Source organism: Astyanax mexicanus, chromosome 16 (genome assembly GCF_023375975.1).
Source record: "Astyanax mexicanus isolate ESR-SI-001 chromosome 16, AstMex3_surface, whole genome shotgun sequence".
Classification (NCBI taxonomy): domain Eukaryota; kingdom Metazoa; phylum Chordata; class Actinopteri; order Characiformes; family Acestrorhamphidae; genus Astyanax; species Astyanax mexicanus.
In genome coordinates, this window is record NC_064423.1 from 3,109,772 (window position 1) to 3,132,496 (window position 22,725).

Here is a 22,725-nt window from a genome sequence, read left to right on the forward strand (position 1 = left end):
ATAATTACAGCAGTAATCTGCTGTAATGCTATATAGGTAATGTATATCTACTCATGCTGTATGTATATGCAATATAATGTAAATATAGTATAAAAGAATAAGTGTTGGTACAACACAATGTCACGCCAGACACTGTCAGCGCTCTTGTTTCCCCAACACTCAGCTCTATCTGCGATTCTGCACCTCAAGACTACAATACCCAGAACACACCACTCAGAGACTCTGGCGATCATGTGACGCTTCCAGAAAGTAATTCTCTAAAGTACTAACACCTGTTTGGCCGGGTACTGAAGCCTGTATAAAACTCTCACTCCTCGCTGAGTATTGTTTGGTTCGTCCTGCTTTACAACGCGTTTATCTGATCTCTGTTTTGTTATTCCATGTATTATTCTGGTTCAATATGACACACAAACAAGTTTGAGCTGGTTGAACTTCTCAGTACAACAAACGTTCTTATGTTAGCTTAATCAAATATTTATTTTGGGGTCGACAATGTAATTCCAGTCAGTCTACCTAATTATTTACAGAATCTGAGTAAACGAGAAAATTCCATCTCTGTATATTCCTATGCCTTCTGATTTTATAACACATTCAGACAAATGCTTTTCAAGATTCAGAATGATATTATCTCTACACCATAGTAGTAACTACATATAGTCAACATACAGTAATATGCCATGATATCAGGGCCCTAAACACAATGATACAGTCAAATGTCAAATTTTGGTTTATGCAAACCCAAATGGGCATTTTTCCTCAGTTTTACCTCCTATTATTGTAAAATGGTACAGTAATATAATTAAATACTCTTTAGAAGTATAAAACGTTTTTTTCAATAAATTTAATGGTGACCCTTTTTTAACTGTTTGACTCCAAAACCTGGTTTATGCAAAACTAAATACACATTTATCTTTTTTTTTTTCAAGTTTGGCTTCTCATTTCTCCTACATAATACAGTAATATCACTTAAGAGATGTGATCTTTCTGAATTTAGTGGTGTAATATGATAACCCTGTTAACATTATGTTTTATAAGACTCCAAACTCTGGTTTATATACAACCGAATAGGCAATTGTCATCTCAATAATTGGCATTATTAAAGTAGTATACCATACATAATTAATTCTATTCTACTATTCTACTATTCTACTATAATAAATAAGTGTTTTTCAGTGGTCTTCAGTGGTGCCATTTGATTAATCCATTGATTTTCTTATTTTTTAGGACTATACAATCTGGTCTATATAAAAAAAAAACCAAATAGGGTTTTTTTTAATTTTCTAATTTTATCATCCTATTACTTCAAATTCCTACAGTAATATCATATTAAACTTACATGATTCATACTATGAAAAGTGTTTTTAGTGATGACGTCAGTGGTGTCATTTGATAATTACATAATACGTCATTACATAATACATAATCTAATGTTTAATATATAGTATATTTAACCTAAAAACAGGTGTATTTTATTTTTAGTTAGATAACTGCATTTTCAGAATGTTACACTGTTCTACAGATAGGTAGGTGTGTTTCTGGTGTATATTAGTTGGTTTAAGCTGGTTAAATTATGTTTATTGAGCTGTAAAACTTATTTGAACTCAGTTGAAATGCACACTAAAATATATTTCAATATATAACTTTTTTTTTTAATGGGAGGAGTAGTTTGGGAGCGGCACTGGGTGATGTATGGGTTTAGGGGCGGCGCAGGAGGGAGAGCTGATTGGCTGAGCTGCAGCAGCCGCAGCAGTGTGACTCTTATAGCAGTGAGACACAGACAATTGGACATCAGCAGGGAGGCGATATTATTGATTAACTGATCTGCATATTGTACTGTGTCTGAGTACCAAAGTTCATTAACACATCATCCTCGCTTATAACACAGTTGAATCTGAGAAGAGCTGCAGAGGCAGAAATAAAAGCGTTTTTTAAAGATTAGGAAATGTTAATAAAACTTTAATCAGTACCGATATGTTTCATTACTTTAAAGAAACAAATTTTAGCAATCAATGGGTGAAAATATGGTTTAGAGCAGGGGTGTCCAAACTACGGCCCGCAGGCCATTTGCGGCCTGTTTCCTTTTTTGGAGCGGCCCGCGAGGTATTTTAGAAATAGAATGAAAGTTGGTCCGCTGTTAAGCAGGTTTTTATAATGTGAGATTCAAAGTTTGAACGCTAGGTGTCAGAAACGGGCCAAAGAGTCTAAAAGCGGAGAGAGTGCTCAGTTGTAGCACAGAAAAACGGGCCAAAGAGTCTAAAAGCGGAGAGAGTGCTCAGTTGTAGCGCAGAAAAACAGGCCAAAGAGTCTAAAAGCGGAGAGTGTGCACATTTCTAGCGCAGAAAAACAGGGCAAAAGAGTCTAAAAGCGGAGAGAGTGCGCATTTCTAGCGCAGAAAAACGGGCCAAAGAGTCTAAAAGCGGAGAGAGTGCGCATTTCTAGCGCAGAAAAACAGGGCAAAAGAGTCTAAAAGCGGAGAGAGTGCGCATTTCTAGCGCAGAAAAACAGGGCAAAAGAGTCTAAAAGCGAAGAGAGTGCGCATTTCTAGCGCAGAAAAACAGGCCAAAGAGTCTAAAAGCAGAGAGAGTGCTCAGTTGTAGCGCAGAAAAAGGGCAAAAGAGTAAAAGTTGCTGTAATTAAGGAGTTTAGTATTAAGAGACATCATGAAATGAAACATTAATTTGAAAAAAAATAGTTTACACAACACTGTGAAAGATAGATAAGTAAAGTAAAATGGTGTGTACATAAAAATAATCAAGAAAATATATTATTTAAAGTGGTATATTTCTTTATTTGTTTTATTACAGAGTCTGTGGCCCATGACTTCAAATATATTTCTCCTTCTGGCCCCCAACAAAAAAAGTTTGGACACCCCTGGTTTAGAGTTTAACGGCTCTTTAAAACAAATACATAAATTCAAAGTATAAAAGTTCAATGCTGGTATGACTATTATAATTTGTATAATTTGGCCGAGCAGCATTTCAACACTTCTGAAGCTTTTTATGGCTTTTTAAATATAACAATGCTACATAATTTTGCTTAAATGGATAATATTACTTGGAATATAGACTTTTATTGTTGCTATGATTGATGTGTGTTTAGACATTTGGGTTTGGACCAAAATGTCAGGCTTGATTAAAGCTTCATTTTCCACAAGCTCTAAGTCGCAGGCTTTTGCTGAGCTATGTGAGCCAGTAGAATGACTTTATTGGGTGGGGTTTATTTCCAGCAGCCAATGACAGACTAGTTCCCACCCACTTGTATAAATAGGGTCAAAACTGAAAGCGAGAAAGATCTCAAACTGAAAGCAAGACAGAGAGAGGCATAACTGTGAAAAAACAGGTATTTCTTATGATGGTAAATAATAATAGTATGGTAATAGATGGTAATAATAAATAATAGTTCATTAAAAACGATTTAATGATTTGTTTTAACTTTTTTACATCAAATAATTAAAAGTAACTATGTAACTTTTACTCAAAGTACATTTTAAATTCAGTACTTTTTACTTTTACTCAAGTAGAATTTTAGCAAAGTAAAGGTACTTTTACTTAATTACAATTTTTCAGTACTTTTCCACCTTTGTTATTGTGTTAATAAAGAATCACTGCTTTTTAGGCAGTATTTTAAGGGTATTTCCTGTTCTAAATAAAGCTTAGCTAGGATAAAAAAGTAATTTATTCTGTGATATATCCAACATTTTATAATGTTTTATAGATGCTCTGGTTTATAGTTTGGGTGAATTTCAGAATATATAAAAATAAATTCAAACAAACTTAACACTTATCAGAGTAACATAGAGTTAATATATGACTCCATACAGTGTTGAATTAACTTTAAAATTTTAACTCTTGTGGTAGAGTTATTTTAACTCTATAGTGAGTGGAACCATATGTTATCTAAGACAGAGTTAAATTCAAATCTTGAAGAGTTAATTCAACACTGTACCAGTCAGAGTTGGTATACAGTGAATAGTGAAATGTTCTAATCTATATTTTGAGAAGCAAAACTACTCAACTAAGTAAAGAAAAAAAAAGTCAGTCAATCCAAAATATTTCAAGAACTTTGAAAGTATCTTTAAGTGCAGTCACCGCAAAGAAATCAAAAATGTTCTGATGAAACTGGCTCTCATCAGTACTGCCACAGTAAAGAAAGAGGTTTGGTTTGTTTAACACTTAGTTAGTTACTACATGATTCTTTATGTGTCCCTTTATAGTCTGGATTACTTCGGTATTCATTTACAATGTAGGAACACAAATAAAAAAAATAAAAAAAATTGAATAAGAAAGGGCATCACATGCAGCACAAGTATATGAACAGTTGTGAACATCAGTCTACATTTTTAAACATTTATTGTTGCTGGTAATCTTTATCCTCCTTCTGAATAGCACTGCAATCCCTCACTTCCTACTGAATTCAGCTCTTTATTGATGATGAGTGTATATATAATAAATATAAACTCAGGTCAAATTCACACAGGGCTGCATGCACGAGGTATCATTCTTTAGAAGCTCTTCTGTTACATCAGACTCTCTTTTCTTTCCTTCACTCTCCTCTGGAGAGGAAAAACTGGTGTCGACACTCCAGTGCATCACTCCTCGTGATCCTAGCCTTCTTAAGACCCTCACAGTCACCCCTGTGAGTATAAGAAGCTTGAGCCGGTATTTAGCTGACGGGTCATTTCCCTCCTTTCCTGCTCAGCATCTCAAGGATTTTGTGTGTATGGTGTGTGTGTGGTGTGTGTGTGTGTGTGTGTGGTGTATGTGTGTGTGTGTGTGTGTGTGTGTGGTGTGTGTGTGTGTGTGTGTGTGTGTGTGTGTGTGTGTGTGTGTGTGTGTGTGTGTGTGCGCGTGTTCCTTTTGCAACATTTTTTTAAACCTCTTTTTGGACAATGTCTTAAATTTGAAGCAGTACCAGAGAAAATCATAGCTATCATACAGAGACCATCTTTGACTTTACCAAATTGAAAACATCTGGAATATAATCAAGAGGAAGATGGATGATCACAAGCCATCAAACCACCAAACTGAACTGCTTGAATTTGTGCACCAGAAGTGTAAAGCATTAAGTTACCCAAAAGCAGTGTGTAAAACTGGTGGAGGAGAACAAAAAAATTTATTTAAAAAAATTGATTAAAAACCACCAGGGTTATTCTAAACTCTTAAAACTTAATAAATATGAACTTTTTTTCTTTGCCTTATTTGAGGTCTGAGAGCTCTGCATCTTTTTTGTTATTTCAGACATTTTTTATTTTTTTGCAAATAAATGCTCTAAATGACAATATTTTTATTTGGAATTTGGGAGAAATGTTGTCTGTAGTTTAAAGAATAAAAGAACAATGTTCAACCTCAACCATTTCCATGGTATGCACCATTTCCACTGTCTGCATGCTGTTGTGTTCTATACCTGGCAACCAGGGGAGAAGAAATGGCGGTGGGTAGATAGTGCTAATACTTCCTAAAGCTCTACTGTCAAGTTTTCTTAATATCTTATGATACATCCTGATCATGTTATGAGTTACTAAGGAAAATAAAATCTCCAATTAAGGTATTCTTTACTCACAATATGGAGTAAACTATAATTAAATAAAGTGAATTGTTTTTTTTTTATACTGTTTTTTACTGCACAGTTGAAACATCATAGCTTTCTACCAACCTAAAATATCAATCCTGGCCTCATTCACACCCTGTTAAAGATGCATTATACTGCATGTTTGTGTTCATGCATGGGGGCAGGTTGCACTCATTCCTAATGGCTGCTGCTTTTAGAAAAGCACTGTGGTTTATGGGTAACGCTTCACTGAGAGCAGAAACACAGAGCACGTCTTTTAAACCTCTTCTCTAAAGTGAAGCATTTTATACAAGTTTTAGAAATGCAGTAAAAAGTAGGTGAAAAAAAAGAATAGGCAGGAAAGAGAAAACAGGAAACAGAAAGCCCTTCATAAAGCTAAGTGTTACCCCACCAGTCTAACCACATAGATCACCCACATATCACACTGACACATCTGATCCAGAAATACCATCATCTATTCTGAAGATGAATGGTAGTCTGAGACAATTATACTCCAGACTTGTGGGGAAGAGTTCAGGCTAAGAGCTGCTGCTGTCTGCTTTGCATAAAAATGAGGAGTTTAGAAGTCGCAGTCGTGCATGCGCCGTATATTATACTATACCTAAGAAAACTGGCCAGAATTACTATACAAAATTATACTTCCAAAAGGTGTGGGGTAAATACACACAAACAGTATCTCAGTACTTGTAAATATTTGATTATATTATTTTATGCGACAACACTGAAGATATGACACTTTGATATAATGTAAAGTAGTCAGTGTCCAGCGTATATAACAGTGTACATTTGTTGTGCCCTCAAAATAACTCAATATACAGCCATTAAAGAGCCACTAAACCCTATAATTTTTCCATTAATAGCTGAAATGTGTTTCTTTAAATCAGGGGTGTCCATATTTTTTTTTGTTGGGGGCCAGAAAGAGAAATATATTTGAAGTCACGGGCCACAGACTCTGTAACAAAACACATAATGAAATATACCACTTTAAATAATACTTTTTTCTGATTATTTCATTTACACACCATTTTTTCTTCCTTATTTTACTTTACTATCTTTATCTTTGACAGTGTTGTGTAAACTAAGATTTTTCAAATTGATGTTTAATTTCATGATGTCTCTTAATATTAACCTCCATAATTAGGTAAACTTTTAGACTTTTTTCTGCACTAGAAATGCGCACTCTCTCCGCTTTTAGACTCTTTGCCCCGTTTTTCTGCGCTAGAAATGCGCACCCTCTCCGCTTTTAGACTCTTTGCCCCGTTTTTCTGTGCTAGAAATGCGCACCCTCTCCGCTTTTAGACTCTTTGCCCCGTTTTTCTGCGCTAGAAATGCGCACCCTCTCCGCTTTTAGACTCTTTGCCCCGTTTTTCTGCGCTAGAAATGCGCACCCTCTCTGCTTTTAGACTCTTTGGCCCATTTCTGACTCCTAGCGTTCAAACTTTGAATCTCACATTATAAAAACCTGCTTAACAGCGAGCCAACTTTCATTCTATTACTAAAATACCTCGCGGTCCAAAAAAGGAAAAGAGCAAATGGCCCGCGGGCCGTAGTTTGGACATCCCTGCTTTAAATTAATGAAACATGACAGTCTTGCTTAAATTTGTATAAATATTTCCTAACCTTTAAAAAAACACTTTTATTGTGGTAATTTCTTCATTTCTGTCTCTGCAGCTCCTCTCAGGTTCAACTGTGCTATAATTTGGCGAGAATGATGTTTTCGTGTACAATATACAGATCAGTCAATAATCAATAAAACCACCCCCCTGCTGACGTCCAACCATCTGCTGCTGCTGCAGCTCAGCCAATCAGCTTTCCTTCTTGCCCCACCTCTAAACCCATACATCACACAGTGCCCCTCCCAAACTACCCCTCGCATTTTTTTTTTTTTTTTTTTTTTTAGCTTTTTTCAGATTTGACCTAAGGGTGGAGTGAGCTAAAAAAGGTTAGAAATAAAAAAAAAATCAAGCAAAACCTCTTATGTTTCGTTACTTTAGAGCAGGGGTATTTAATTAGACATCAGTTTGGTCCAGGTGGAGAAAAGTTCGTCAGGCCAAGGTGTTGTAATTCAGTGTTTTATTCTGTTTACTGAAAAAGCCTGTAGTAGTTCTATCAGTGTTGTATGTTATCAACAACTGAAAGACAAAAGAAATGACACATACTAGTATATTTCAACAATATGTATTGTTTTAAATAGGCCTGTCACAATAATTACATTATCAACCTATCATAAAATAAATGGAAACACCCTCAATAATTTAACATATCGAGTCTATTAATGTGAATCTGTATGTTCACTTTGTTTCAAAATGCTATATTTATTCTATTTGATTTTATTTATATTAGATTTAGGCCTGCCTGCCATGATAATAATTACATAAATGACAAATCGTACAATATATAGAGAAATGTTTGCTGAACTTTGACAAAATATCAGCTTTTAAAAAAAAAACAGTAGTTTTATTTTATTTAATATTATTACTGTATCAGACTTTATTATGTTGTGGGTAAAACTGATGGGGGGAGTTGCCAATGCTTTTTGTCCACTGGGGGCTGCCTTAGTTTTGAGGTAGGGTTGTTTTGTGAGTAAAGAGAGAGCGCTTCTCCGAGCGAGGGATTTTTTTTTTCTTGTTGAGTTGTTCTGATCAGGTGGAGTAAAGTGGAATATTTTGCACTCTTGTCTCAGTTGTTTCTCTTTAATTTCTCCAAGTAACACCGCTCGGTTACATTACTGTTAATATGTTTTATAAATGTAGTATTTTAATCTCTTTTTCTGGTGCGCACCATCTGTATTCTCATCTTTTCTCGCTTTATTCTCCCACTTCTCACCACCTGCTTTGTCTGTGTGGCTCCACGCTCTCGCATCTGCACAGATCTGATTGGCTGAGGAGAGCGTTTGGTGATCTTAAAGCACACGTGATTGGTCTGTAAGTTTCCTGCGCTGTAAAGCACGTAAACCATAAAGACAATAAACGTTACGCCGCTTTAAATGAAGACGGTCAGAATTAAATCCTTCTCAGTATTTTATCGGTCCACCTATTAGTGACCTCTGCTTTAGGGGAACATAGTTCAGCTATTAATAAATAAATGAAAAAAATAGTTTAGGTTTTAATGTAATACAAACTGTGCACAAACTGTGCAGAACACAAACACACACACACACACACGACTGCTGTGATTAATAAGTTGTTATGCTTTTGAGCCGAGCCAAACTTTCCAACTATGTAGATAATTGTGGATGTCCTTCACCCAAGAACAAAAAAAAAAAATAAATGAATAAAAATAAAGAGAATGTGAAGAACAAATTAATAATTGCTGAGGTGCTGCAGTTTTGAGACAGAATATGAACGTACCTTAGCAACCGCCTCGTGGAGTCTGAAGGCAGGATCCAAGGTCTCCGCTAACAATGACTCAGAGGGGAAGAAAGCCTCGGAGAGGAAGCGGGCCCTCTAGATTTAAAACAGAAAAAGAGAGGAAATATGAGGAGAAAAACACACAAGCCTCTCAAAATGTGACTGATCGCCTTGCCAAGCATGCTAGCGCTAAGACAACATCTTCTATTACCATAACAGGCTTTTGAAATGTGCTTCTCGGAGCAGTAACACCTATAAGCACCTCATTTCAGCTCCACACTCCCTTTCCCTCTCCAAGCGTCACCTGAACAGCACCTACACTCAGACGAGGATCATTATGATGTATTATTGCCGTTTCGAGGGCCACAGAATCCCGGCAGATCTGTGCTTCCCAGCCTGAGAAATACAAACCCACGAGTAGAAATGCTTCAGTGTTGTGAGCGTCAGCTATCCTTGAAAATCTTTCTCTGATCTCGAAGTTTAACTGAATTAACCTCAGGATTTCCACCAGGAGGAACCCTCCAGAACTAAAGCAGGCCTCAGAGGGTTTCAGCACGAGCAAGTCACAGTCTACACAAAGAAAAGATACACTTTAAAAGTAAAAAAAAAGCAGAGAAAACTCTACATTTTTGGGCAAATATTAAAAAAATATTTAGTTTTAAATACTTTTAGATCTATTTATTTTTAAATATAAATACTTTTGTAAGTATAAAGACTAGAAATTACTAAGTTTTCCTAAATTCCAAACATAAGTTGCATCCACAAGGGATCCTGGAAGGGATAGTTTGGGAGCAGCACTGAGTGATGTATGGGTTTAGAGAGGCGGGGCAGGAGGGAGAGCTGATTGATTGGCTGAGCTGCAGTAGCAGTAGTGTGTCTCTGATAGCAAGATGTGAGACGCAGTTGATTGGACATTGTCAGCAGGGGGAGGGTTGTTTCATTGGTATTATTGATTGACTGATCTGCATATTGTGATGCTGTGTCTTTGTACCAAAGTACACAAAAACATCATCCACACCTATAACACAATTGAACCTGAGAGGAGCTACAGAGGCAGAAATGACTGCAATAAAAGTGTTTTTTTTTTAAGTTTAGGAAGGTTTTCTAAGAATTTTAAGCAGGCCTGGTATGTTTTATTACTTCAGAGGAAAACATTTCAGATATTAATCAAGAACAAATATGGTTTAGGGTTTAAGGCAGGGGAGTCCAAACTACGGCCCGCGGGCCATTTGCGGCCCGTTTCCTTTTTTGGAGCGGCCCGCGAGGTATTTTAGAAATAGAATGAAAGTTGGCCCGCTGTTAAGCAGGTTTTTATAATGTGAGATTCAAAGTTTGAACGCTAGGTGTCAGAAACGGGCCAAAGAGTCTAAAAGTGGAGAGAGTGCGCATTTCTAGCGCAGAAAAACGGGTAAAAGAGTCTAAAAGCGGAGAGAGTGCGCATTTCTAGTGCAGAAAAATGAGGCAAAGAGTCTAAAAGCGGAGAGAGTGCTCATTTCTAGCTCAGAAAAATGAGGCAAAGAGTCTAAAAGTGGAGAGGGTGCGCATTTCTAGCGCAGAAAAATGAGGCAAAGAGTCTAAAAGTGGAGAGGGTGCGCATTTCTAGCGCAGAAAAACGGGCCAAAGAGTCTAAAAGCGGAGAGAGTGCGCATTTCTAGCGCAGAAAAATGAGGCAAAGAGTCTAAAAGCGGAGAGGGTGCACATTTCTAGCGCAGACAAATGGGGCAAAAGAGTCTAAAAGCGGAGAGAGTGCGCATTTCTAGCGCAGAAAAACGGGGCAAAGAGTCTAAATGTGGAGAGGGTGCGTATTTCTAGCGCAGAAAAACGGGGCAAAAGAGTCTAAAAGCGGAGAGAGTGCGCATTTCTAGCCCAGAAAAACGGACCAAAGAGTCTAAAAGTTGCCGTAATTAATTAGTTTTATGTTAAGAAACATCATGAAATTAAACATCAATTTGAAAAATCTTAGTTTACACAACACTGTCAAAGATAAAGATAGTAAATCAAGTAAAATGGTGTGTAAATGAAATAATCAGGAAAATGTATTATTTAAAGTGGTATATTTCATTATTTGTTTTATTACAAAGTCTGTGGCCCATGACTTCAAATATATTTCTCCTCCTTCTGGCCCCCAACAAATAAAGTTTGGACACCCCTGGCTTGAGCCTATTTAAAGTTGGGTTTAGTTTGACAGAAAAATTACCAGAAAACCAGCAGCCGAAAGAAAATACGTATTGAAAAGACGTCCAAAGCTTTAGCACCAGTTGAAAAGGTGAAGGTGCCGTGAGACACCCACCAAATGATGCCCCCCCTCCACATCACTCCATCTCTTCATCCATCCATCCCTCCCTCCCCAGCTCCCACACTCGCTCTCTCTCGCTCTCTTTCTCTTTGTACTGGCCATGCAGAGTGAGACAACAAAGACAGATCCGCATAGAAGATTAGAAGCATTAGACGCAGCGCCACACTGCCCACACCACTCTTCATCTCTCTGAAAAACAGACCTTGATGTTTTTGAAGCACAATGGCTCGCCGGGGACCATTACTCAAACATTTGCGAGGAGCCACGCTGCATCGCTTGATACATATGATCTCAGACAAACAAAAGGCAGCGGAGGACATTTTCCGTAATAATCCCCTTCCTGTAATAATACTCTGTTCATCAAAAGTCATTTTCCGCAAAAGCGCGTCTCCCCGCACAGAGCTGTTCAGTTAGAAGAGTGCTGAAGCCGGCCTCTTCATGGCCCAATTTGAATAAAACGCCATTACTCGTCTGGCATCTGAGAGCAGACCAAAGCCCTTAAGATGGCTTGTGAGGAAAATGGCCTAATCTCCTGACCTGGGTGAAGTGTGGCCGCGACTGCTCCGGGGCTCCTCAGGGCTCCGTCCTCGGCCCAGTCAACCTGTATCTATTCACTGATATTCTGAGCTGGGTTGTATCAGTTCTGCTTATGTAAGTTACTAGGTTTGTGTAGGTTTGCAAAAATACATTAACAGTACATGTATACACCAAATACTAGGGGTGTCACGATTCTCTAAATCCTCGATTCGATTTTATTTCTGATTTTAGGGTCACAATTCGATTCGATTCTCAATTTTTTTTTTTCTTTTCTTTTTTTTACAGCAGAGAGGCCTATGCCAGTTTTAGATTAGTCTATGGTCAGTCAATAGTTTGATTCATCAAATTTACAATATCTTTTTTCAAAAGGTGGGCTTGATATAAGTGATGCAAAGTGATACAAGTGATCTGTAATACACCACATTAGGCACTAATGGTCAAATTTAAATAATTTAATTAAGATATATTTGTAATGCCATCTAATGGCTTTTTTGGTAGCAGCAGTGTGCACTATTAAAACAGCAATGTGCAACATAACAAAATAAATAATAAAAAAATACAGGAATAGTCATTTACAAAATAATAGAACAATTAGAGCCTTAACAAACTGAACTCTATCCTACTGTAACAGTTAAACATGAAAAATAAGACTTTAAGACTTTTTCGGTCCCTGAGAATGAGAAGTTTTTTCTTTAATAAAGATATATTATTAACTTTATCTGAGAGAAAGACTTCTCACTGTTCTCACCATCCTTCTCCTCTGATTATCTGAGATTTTATTTTTCTTGTTCTGTCACTTCAGGTCTAAACTAGAACTGTGTCTGTGGTTCTTCCGTTTCCTCTCTCTGTTCCTCACAGTGGAAACTGAACAGCTGAAATCTCTGAGATTATTGAGCTTTTTATATCCTTCCTCTAAACCATGATGTTGAACAATCTCTGTCTTCAGGACATTGAGAGTTTGAGAGTTTTGAGGCTCCCATGTTGCTGCTCTTAAGAGAGGATGCAAATAGGAGAAAAACTTGTAATTGGCACCTTAACCCTCTCTCATAATTGGATTCACCTGTGTGAATGAAGGTCAAGGGTCAATGAGCTTTTCCCAACTATTTTTTGTGTTGCAATAATTAGAGCTAAAGGTATTCCAATCATTTTCATCAATTGATGCACCTGCCTGATTTTAGTTTAAATAATTATTACAGACATATGATATATTTAACTGAAATTGCTGATGTGAACAACCAATGCTTTTATTTATAGAGAAAAATCATAAAAAATTGTAGAGGTGCCCAAACTTTTTCATACAGGACTGCAGTCTGTAATAATTATAGAAAACAAAGTGTCCTTTATGATTAGTAAGGATGAAAAAAAACTATGGTGTATAAAAAAGGAGGTGGTCATAATGTCATAATGCTTGATCAGTGTATTTAGTACCACTATCACCATGTAATTTTGATTTAGTAATAATTCTGTAAATGGTAAGATGTAATAAAGTAATTGAATGAATTACATTTACTCAAGTTACTGTAATTGAGTAGATTGTATGAGTAATTTGTAATTTTTAAAGTAGTTTTTAAAATGCGTAATTTTACTTTTACTTAAGTACATTTTAACACAAGTAATTTACTTTACTAAAAAGTGGCACGGATGCGCCGGTGCATGGATGCTCACGTGTGGAATAAAAAGACAATAACGTCCTCATGCAATGCTAAATGTGCCTGCCCTGCCGGACAGAGCTGTCAGCTTTTAGAACTTCCACATCAAACCTTTGAAAGCATGTGGTGGTGAGTATTTTTATCATTAAAAACTCAGCTTGAATGTTAAAAAAACATGTAAATAGTAGTTAAAGCATATTAATGGGAAGTTAAAATATATTAATGAACTGTAAAACTATACAAATACGGTTTATAATCACCTATATGATCATAACCTTTTAACAGTAAAGAAAAAAAATGGATCATAGAAACCTATACCACTTGTTCTTGAAAATGTTTTATGGGGTCTGAACAAATACTGCCTGTAAGTTTCAAATTATTATGTGGAATAATAGTTCATTAAAAACGATTCAATGTATGATTTGTTTGACTTTTTTACATCAAATAATTAAAAGTAACTATGTAACTTTTACTCAAAGTACATTTTAAATTGAGTTCTTTTTAAATTTGCTCGAGTAGATTTTTAGATGGCTACTATTCTTGAGTAGAATTTTAGCAAAGTAAAGGTACTTTTACTTAATTACAAATTTTCAGTACTTTTTCCACCTAACTTATGCACAGCTGGTGGAACCAGGCCCAGATATTTATGAAGAGCGTAGGATGTGCTTGCATGCTGAAGAAGAACACAAACACACACACACATATATATATATATATATATATATATATATATATATATATATATATATATATATATATATACAAGTTACGACGAGTCTTATTCTGTAGCTGATCACTGAATATATATAGGCTTACACAATCCATTCTGACAGCTGGTCCTCACAGCACAGCAGCAGCTACACAAACACCCAGCAAAAACTGCTCCAATTTAATCTTCAGACAAACAAACCGCATGTTATTGCTGGAGTGGCCGATCCACGGCCAAATCTCCAACAAGCAATTAAAATCTAACAGCTGAACATTATCATTTAGAGTCGTAATAAAACAAGTGCTTTGTAGTATTGAGCAAAAAGCTTCATTTGATGTACTTTCTAAAAAAGCTATAATCATTTATTAAAACCTAATATAAGGATTAAAACAGGCATATAAATAAACAGGGTATGCTTTAATAAATCAGAAGGATATTATAGTACAAAGGCATTTATAATCAGTAATAAATGAGAGTGAGTGTGTGAAATGGCTACAGGAGTCCAATTTCCAAACACTTAATTGAGTTTTCTGCCCTATTCACTCCTCCCGAGACTCAAAGCTCACACAGGTTGCCAGATTGACACACTGTGACAAGTTACGGCGAGTCTTATTCTGTAGCTGATCATATGTATGTAATATGTGTGTAATACATCTATATAATACAGTATATAAGTTTCATTCAGTTACTGAAATTTTGAAAAGTAACCTTTCAATATTATTCTATTTTTTTGTTTTTTAAATGCACAACTACAGGAGTTGGACAATGAAACTGAAACACCTGTCATTTTAGTGTGGGAGGTTTCATGGCTAAATTGGAGCAGCCTGGTGTTTAATCTTCATTAATTGCACATTATTGCACCAGTAAGAGTGTGAAGGTTCAATTAGCAGGGTAAGAGCACAGTTCTGCTCTAAATATTGCAATGCACACAACATTGGGTGAAATACCAGAGTTTAAAAGAGGACAAATTGTTGGTGCACGTCTTGCTGGAGCATCTGTGACCAAGACAGCAAGTCTTTGTGGTGTATCAAGATCCAGGATATCCAGGGTAATGTCAGCATACCACCAAGAAGGACAGACCACATAAAAGCAGGGGAAACACGTGCAGGAAAGGGCAAGAGACAGCGTGAGGACGCTGGCGCATTTTGGCTGCCGCTTCTCGCTGCTCTAACCTCCAACCTCCAACCTGTACCTCCTTTCCGCCAACAAACCTACCACCTACCTGGACTACCTGCCGTAAAACTTCCATCTGAGTCTAGGCTAAAGTTCCAGGAATCTCCTCTGTGATCTGTGCATGCTGGCTGGATTTCATCTTCATCTTTTCACCGCCGCTCGCCGAGGGTGGAGATCCGGGCGGACATCCATCTAACCCCGGTGCGGTTGGCCCTCGTTGGCCGGGACCGCTACCCTTGTTTTTGAGCTGGCTTGGCTAGACAACCACGCCGGCTAGCCGCTACCTCGCTCCTCATCATCCACCTCCTCCACATGGAACCTCACCGGTTTTTCCCCTTGTCCTCTGCGCTGCTGTTGCTGCTCTCCTTTCTTCAACAGTTAGACCTTCACCTACATCCAACACCACCACCCATCTTCAGGATCTGCCATTTCTCAGCACCGGCCATGGTTTTCCGTTACACACCAACCGAACTTCTCCGGCTCATTCCCACGCTGTCTCCTCCTGCCGAACTGCTAGAAAATCTGCGGAAGTCTGCACTTTTACGCCGACCTCCCTACATGCATCGTGGATCTCGCCGAAAATTAATCTACACTCCAAGCACTGAGAACTCCATTCCAGCACTATGGACCGACCGCAGCTTACACACTGGCTTCCGCACTTCCTCCCTACGTCATCAAAACAACACACGTCATCAGAACTCCTCCTCTGCGAACCTTTTCAATCTCCGGACTATCCTAACTTCCTCCTCAACTGCTTCAAAACAAAAGCTCCTGAAAATCGCCCTCTTCAACACACGATCCCTTAACAATAAAAGTCTTATCTTAAATGAATTCATTACTGACAACAAACTTGACCTGTTCTGCCTAAATGAAACCTGGCAAAAACCACAGGACTATTTCTCACTAAATCAAACCACCCCTACAGGGTACTCTTATCTTGACAACCCACGTACTGAGGGCAGGGGGGGTGGCATTGCTGCTATTTTTAATCAAAACCTTAAACCCCGTGCGCTGTCCCTCCCCTTAGCCCCATCATTCGAACATCTGGCTTTTAAACTTCCTGGACCTAAACCTCTCATTTGTGCTATTATTTACCGCCCCCCCAAACCCAACCCATCTTTCATATCTGACCTCTCTGAGTTCATCACCGCACTTTTTTCAATTTCATCATCTATTCTGCTTCTTGGTGATTTTAACCTGCACATTGACTCCCCGGACTGTAAACATGCTATGGACTTCATGGACTTCCTAAATTGCTCCAGTTTCACTCAACACATAAATTTTCCCACCCATACTCGCGGACACATCTTAGACCTGGTCTGCTCTACTAGCGTCCATATCCATAACATTTCCAGCTCTGACCTTACCATATCCGACCACCTAGCCATTATATTTGACATTGACATTCCCACCCCCGAACCAAAACAAAATCGCACAATCAATTTTCGTAACTTCAAGTCCATCTGCCCAGTCGCTCTTTCTACCTGTATAACAAACTCTCTTTCCTGCTCCACCCTTCCTGAAAATTCAACCCTCACGGACCTTGTCAACACTTACAACAACATTCTGTCTACCTCCCTCAACACACTAGCTCCTTGGAAAACCAAAACAGTCACTTTTACCCACTCAGCCCCATGGTTCACCCCAGAACTTCATAAACTCAAGAAACAACTCCGACAGCTAGAACGATTATGCAAGAAAACTGGTCTCACTGTCCATACCCTCGCTTACAAAGATCACATGCAACATTACAAATTAGTCCTAAACAAAGCCCGCTCAACTCACTACTCTAACATTATTCACTCTGGTTCCTCAAATCCACGCTCCCTGTTCTCTACCATAAACAAGCTCTTTAAACCCCATGACAACACCTCATCATCAATCACCCCAGAGAAATGTGATACGCTTTTGACATTTTTCAATTCAAAAGTAGAAACCATCCACCACCTGCTTGCATCCTCCACCTCCACTACCCCACACCATGAGCCCACGCTTTTTTTTTCTTCTCCATCTGACACTCGGCTATCAACTTTTTCACCCATAACCTCTGTCGACCTTTCCAAAATACTTTCCACTATGAAATCCTCTACTTCTCCCCTGGACCCCATGCCATCTCAGCTTATCAAAGACTGCCTCACCCCCCTTGCTCCACTCATTATTGACATTATAAACTCCTCCCTCACCTCTGGGATAGTCCCGTTACCTCTCAAACTTGCAGCCATCACTCCTCTCCTCAAAAAACCTGGTCTTGACCCCGAGGATCCGAACAACTACCGACCTATCTCAAACCTCACTTTTCTGTCAAAACTACTGGAAAGAGCCGTTGCAAATCAACTTAAGATCCACCTTCTCTCAAATAACCTGTATGAAACTTTCCAATCTGGTTTTCGCACTCACCACAGCACTGAAACGGCCCTACTCAAAGTTAAGAATGATCTCCTGCTTTCCTCTGATTCTGGTTCTCTCACCATCCTCCTCCTCCTTGACCTCAGTGCTGCCTTCGATACGGTAAATCACTCCATTCTTCTAAACCGTCTAGAATCCATTGGCATCACCAACACCGCCCTCTCCTGGTTCAAATCCTATCTGTCTGACAGATTCCATTACATCACCATCAATCAACACAAATCCCACACTACCCCTGTTCTACACGGTGTTCCTCAAGGTTCAGTTTTGGGCCCCATTCTCTTCATTCTGTACATGCTTCCTCTTGGACATATCATCCGCCGCCATGGGCTAAAATTCCACTGTTACGCTGATGATATCCAGCTTTACATCACCACTAAAACCATCTCCCCTGCCATCCTCTCCACCCTCACTTGCTGCCTCATGGATATCAAAGACTGGATGAACCATAATTTTCTCAAACTAAACAGTAATAAAACGGAGATTACTATCTTTTGGTCCAATCTTTTGTCACTCCTTCCCCACTTGTCAGAAACCTTGGAATCTATTTGGACCCTACACTTTCCTTCAAATCACACATCAACCACATAGTTAAAACATCCTTCTTTCACTTACGTAATATTGCACGCCTGCGACCCACTCTTCCCAACTCCTGCTGCAGAGACATTAATTCATGCCTTTATCACCTCCAGACTCGACTACTGCAATAGCATCCTGTATGGTCTCCCCTCTACTGCTCTTCAAAAACTCCAATATGTCCAGAACTCTGCTGCTCGATTGCTCACCCGCACCCCCATTAGACAGCACATTACCCCTGTCCTCCGTCAACTCCATTGGCTTCCCATAAAACAACGCATACATTTCAAGATCCTCCTTATCACCTATAAAGCCCTTAACAACCTCGCCCCCCCATACCTGTCTGACCTCCTTCACCGCCACTCCCCCGCCCGTCAACTCCGCTCTGCTGACGCTAACCTCCTCACCCAAACTACCTCCACCAAATACCGGACCCGTGGGGACAGGGCCTTTGCCGTCGCTGCCCCCACCCTATGGAACTCCCTCCCCCTTACCGTTCGAAACTCTGAGTCCCTGCACTCCTTCAAACGTCATCTCAAAACCCACCTTTTTCAAGTTTGCATATGAACATTGACACATGTGCATATTGTACGTGTGTATGTGAAATTTTCTGTAAAGCGGCTTTGAGTACCAAGAAAAGCGCTATATAAAATTGATTTATTATTATTATTATTATTATTATTATTACCACATCCAACAGGATTAACTGTGGACGCTGTAAGAGGAAGCTGTCTGAAAGGGATGTTCGGGTGCTAACCCGGATTGTATCCAAAAAACATAAAACCACGGCTGATCAAATCACGCAGAATTCAATGTGCACCTCAACTCTCCTGTTTCCACCAGAACTGTCCGTCACCCCTTTTGAGGTTCTTCACACTTCTGTAAAGTGCCAAAAGCCCACATACTTAATATAGTCAAGGCTGAGGCCAGATAGCATCAGCTGAGCTAGCTGCTATAGATCTGAATCAGGTAAAAAAAAAAAAAAAAACATTCTTCCCTCGCATTTAACACACACACAAACACGCATGCACAAAACATAGTAGCTCGTGAAGCTGCAGGTGGTGAGGTGCCAGCGCTCACGGGAGGGGGTGCTACGTCACGAGTGCGGAGTGGGAGAGGGCCAAGCAGCCAGTTGGAGCTGTTGGCAGATAGCAGCAGCATGGCGAAATAATCACGGTCTCGCTGTCACGGCGAGCGGGACACACACTGTTTATGTAAGCTGGAAAATGAGGCTTTGAATGGAGTAATCAGCGTGAGGCTATATATCAGCCTGCTCCAAAAAGTCTGGCTTTGAAGCGCGGGACAGCACGCTCCGAGCTGTTCAGCTCAACATCATCTCCCAGCAACCAGAACTAATGTTCTATTGTTGGCAACAAGCGGTATGAATATTCATCCACAATGAGAGAGCAATAAGCGGAGGTGCTAAACAGTGTGGAGGGCTGTGGGAGGGGAACTGCAGGGGGGGATCAGCTGTCATATCATGCGGCTATCAGTAATTGAATCAACCGCACACCTCAAATAAAGAGAAGAACAAATAAATTACCGACGATTTAATGGGAAAGTGTTCGGAAAGATGTTTAAAAGCAAGAGGAAGCTGTAGCACACTGAAATACAACCAACATGCATAAATAAACACTGATATAGGATATCCGTATAACATATGGAAGAGTAAACCATAAACTATTTTGGTAACACTTTCTCTGAACCCTATATGACATGCATAATACCTTATAATGACTGTAATAAGTCTGTATAATAACTTATAAGTACTTAAAGCGACATTCATAACATTATAAACTACAAGTATAAGGGTTTTTAAAGAAAGAGCTTGTAATGGCTTATAATATATGTTCATAAGAACATTGTGCAATGTAGTGTTGTAATGCACTATAACACAAATTTGGCATATTTTATTTATATGCAGCTATGATTTCTCATTGTACAATTTTCTTGTAAATATATTATAATGAATCATAAGCCATATCTTTATAAACCCTTATACTTGTAGTTTATAATGTGTTGAATGAATGAATGTCGCTTTAAGTACTTATAAGTTATTATACAGATGTATTACAGCCATAATAAGGTATTATGCATGTCATATAAAGCATTATATATGCATTTAATGACTGTATATAAGGCTTTATAAAGTGTTACGCACTTACATAAAAGCTTAATTTGAGAAATCATTGTTACATATTGTAAGGCATTATACCAAAATATACCAAATGTGTGTTATAGTGCATTACAACACTACATTGTAGTGATCAATGTTCTTATGAACATATATTATAATGCATTATAAGCCCATTCTTTATAAATCATTATACTTGTAGTTTAAAACGTGTTATGAATGCCGCTGTAAGTACTTTTGAGTTGTTATACAGGCTTATTACGGTCATTATAAGGTATTATGCATATTATATAATGCATTATAAATGCATTTACAATACATTAATACAGGGTTTATAGGAAGTATTTTTTTCTATTAATAGCTGGAATTGGTCCTGCTTAAAATAATTATAAACATCTAACCTTTGAAAAATGCTTTTTTTGTGGTAATTTCTGCCTCTGTAGCGCCTCTCAGGTTCCACTGTGCTATAGGCGATGTCCAATCATCTGCGTCTCATCGCTATCAGAACCAATCAGCCCTCCTTCCAGCCTTGCCACTAAACCCATACATCACACAGGGCCCCTCTTAAAGTACTCATCAGTGGTGTCAGCAAAAAAAAAAATTTAGGGGTTTAGTGCCCCTTTAAAAACACTGTCTTTTTTTGTCATTTAATTTTCAGAGAAAAAAAAGGTAACACTTCCTATGAACCCTGTATTCATAATGTAATTATAATTGCATTTATAATGCATTATATGGCATGCATAATACCTTATAATGACTGTAATAAGTCTGTATAATGACTTATAAGTACTTAAAGTGACATTCATAACACATTATAAACTACATGTCTAAGGGTTTATAAAGAAAGGGCTTGTAATGCTTTATAATATCTGTTCATAAGAACATTGTACAATGCACTATAACACATATTTGGTATAATGCATTATAATATACAGCTATGATTTCTCAAAATTAAGTGCGCAAAACATTATAAAGCCTTATGTACAGTCATTACTGACTTTAAGTGAAGTAAATTTTCATATGCTTTTTAAACATGAAGTAAATTTTATTATGCCTCACTATAATGTCTTGACAGTAATGACTGTATATAAGGCCTAATTATGTATTATGCACTTATATAAAAGCTTAATTTGAGAAATCATAGCTGCATATTATAATGCATTATACCAAAATATACCAAATCTGTGTTATAGTGCATTACAACACTACATTGTACAATTTTCTTATGAACATATATTATAAACCCTTATACTACGGCCATTGTAAAGGTATGATACATGTCATATAATGCATTATAAATGCATTTATAATACATTATGAATACAGGGTTCATAGGAAGTGTTACCACTATTTTTATTTTCATTGATAGCTGAAATTAACATCTCCTAACCTTTGAAAAAATGCTTTTATTGTGGTTATTTCTGCCTCTGTAGCGCCTCTCAGGTTCAACTGTTATATAGGCATTGATGATATCATCTGCATCTCTCTGCTATCAGAGCCAATCAGCCCTCCTTCCTGCCTTGCCTCTAAACCCATACATCACCCAGAGCCCCTCCCAAAGTACAGTGGAGTCAGCAAAAATCAGGGGGTTTAGTGCCCCTTTTAAAAAAAAAAGTCTATTTTTGTCATTTTATTTCCAGAGAAAAAAAAAAAAACAACTACAGGAAATTTTAACATTTTACTGGTGGAAAAATTACACAATAAAACTGTATAATGTAAGAACACTATTTTTTTAGAATAGTTTAAATAAATGCACAGAAACAGTAGAGTTATTGATTAGTTATTGATTTGTAGGTTAGAGGAACACAGGTCTGCTGCTGGTTTGTTGGTGTTCTCTATTCACTGTATGGATTTATTGTTTAAACAGAGGCTCTCTTGATTTCATTTAATGAAGAATTGATTAGATAAACCAGGCATTAGATGAGAACTGTAAATAGGGGGTTTCCTCAGGGAGATGTTTGTACATGGTCAACTTAACACACACACACACACGCACACACAGACACACACACACACACACACACACACAGACACACACACTTAATTGCAATGTGCTGTTGAAGGTACTTGTTTGTACACAGTGTAATAATAGTGTTTTTAAATGAATACATGCATATGCACATTTATGATAATATGCAATATATTTATTTATCTATTAATCTTTTGGTGGAACAATGATACGTCAAATAGACAGTAAGATACATAAACATCTAGCTAGATACACCCCTGAATACACTGTTACAAAGCTTTACTATAACATCACATCAGATCACTCCTTCTAGGTGTTTATTAAGTTATCCTCCTGAGACCCGAACAGTTGCTTGGTG

General features: G+C 37.9%; 1 protein-coding gene across 1 annotated transcript in view; it reads right to left on the bottom strand.

The window, feature by feature from the left end:
- Positions 1 to 22,725, bottom strand: part of LOC103021590 (inactive N-acetylated-alpha-linked acidic dipeptidase-like protein 2) — a 678,577-nt gene that overhangs the window by 132,091 nt on the left and 523,761 nt on the right. The window contains exon 11 of the mRNA XM_049465756.1: positions 8,919 to 9,014. Coding sequence (XP_049321713.1) covers positions 8,919 to 9,014 — 96 coding nt within the window. The remainder of the gene's footprint in view (positions 1 to 8,918; positions 9,015 to 22,725) is intronic.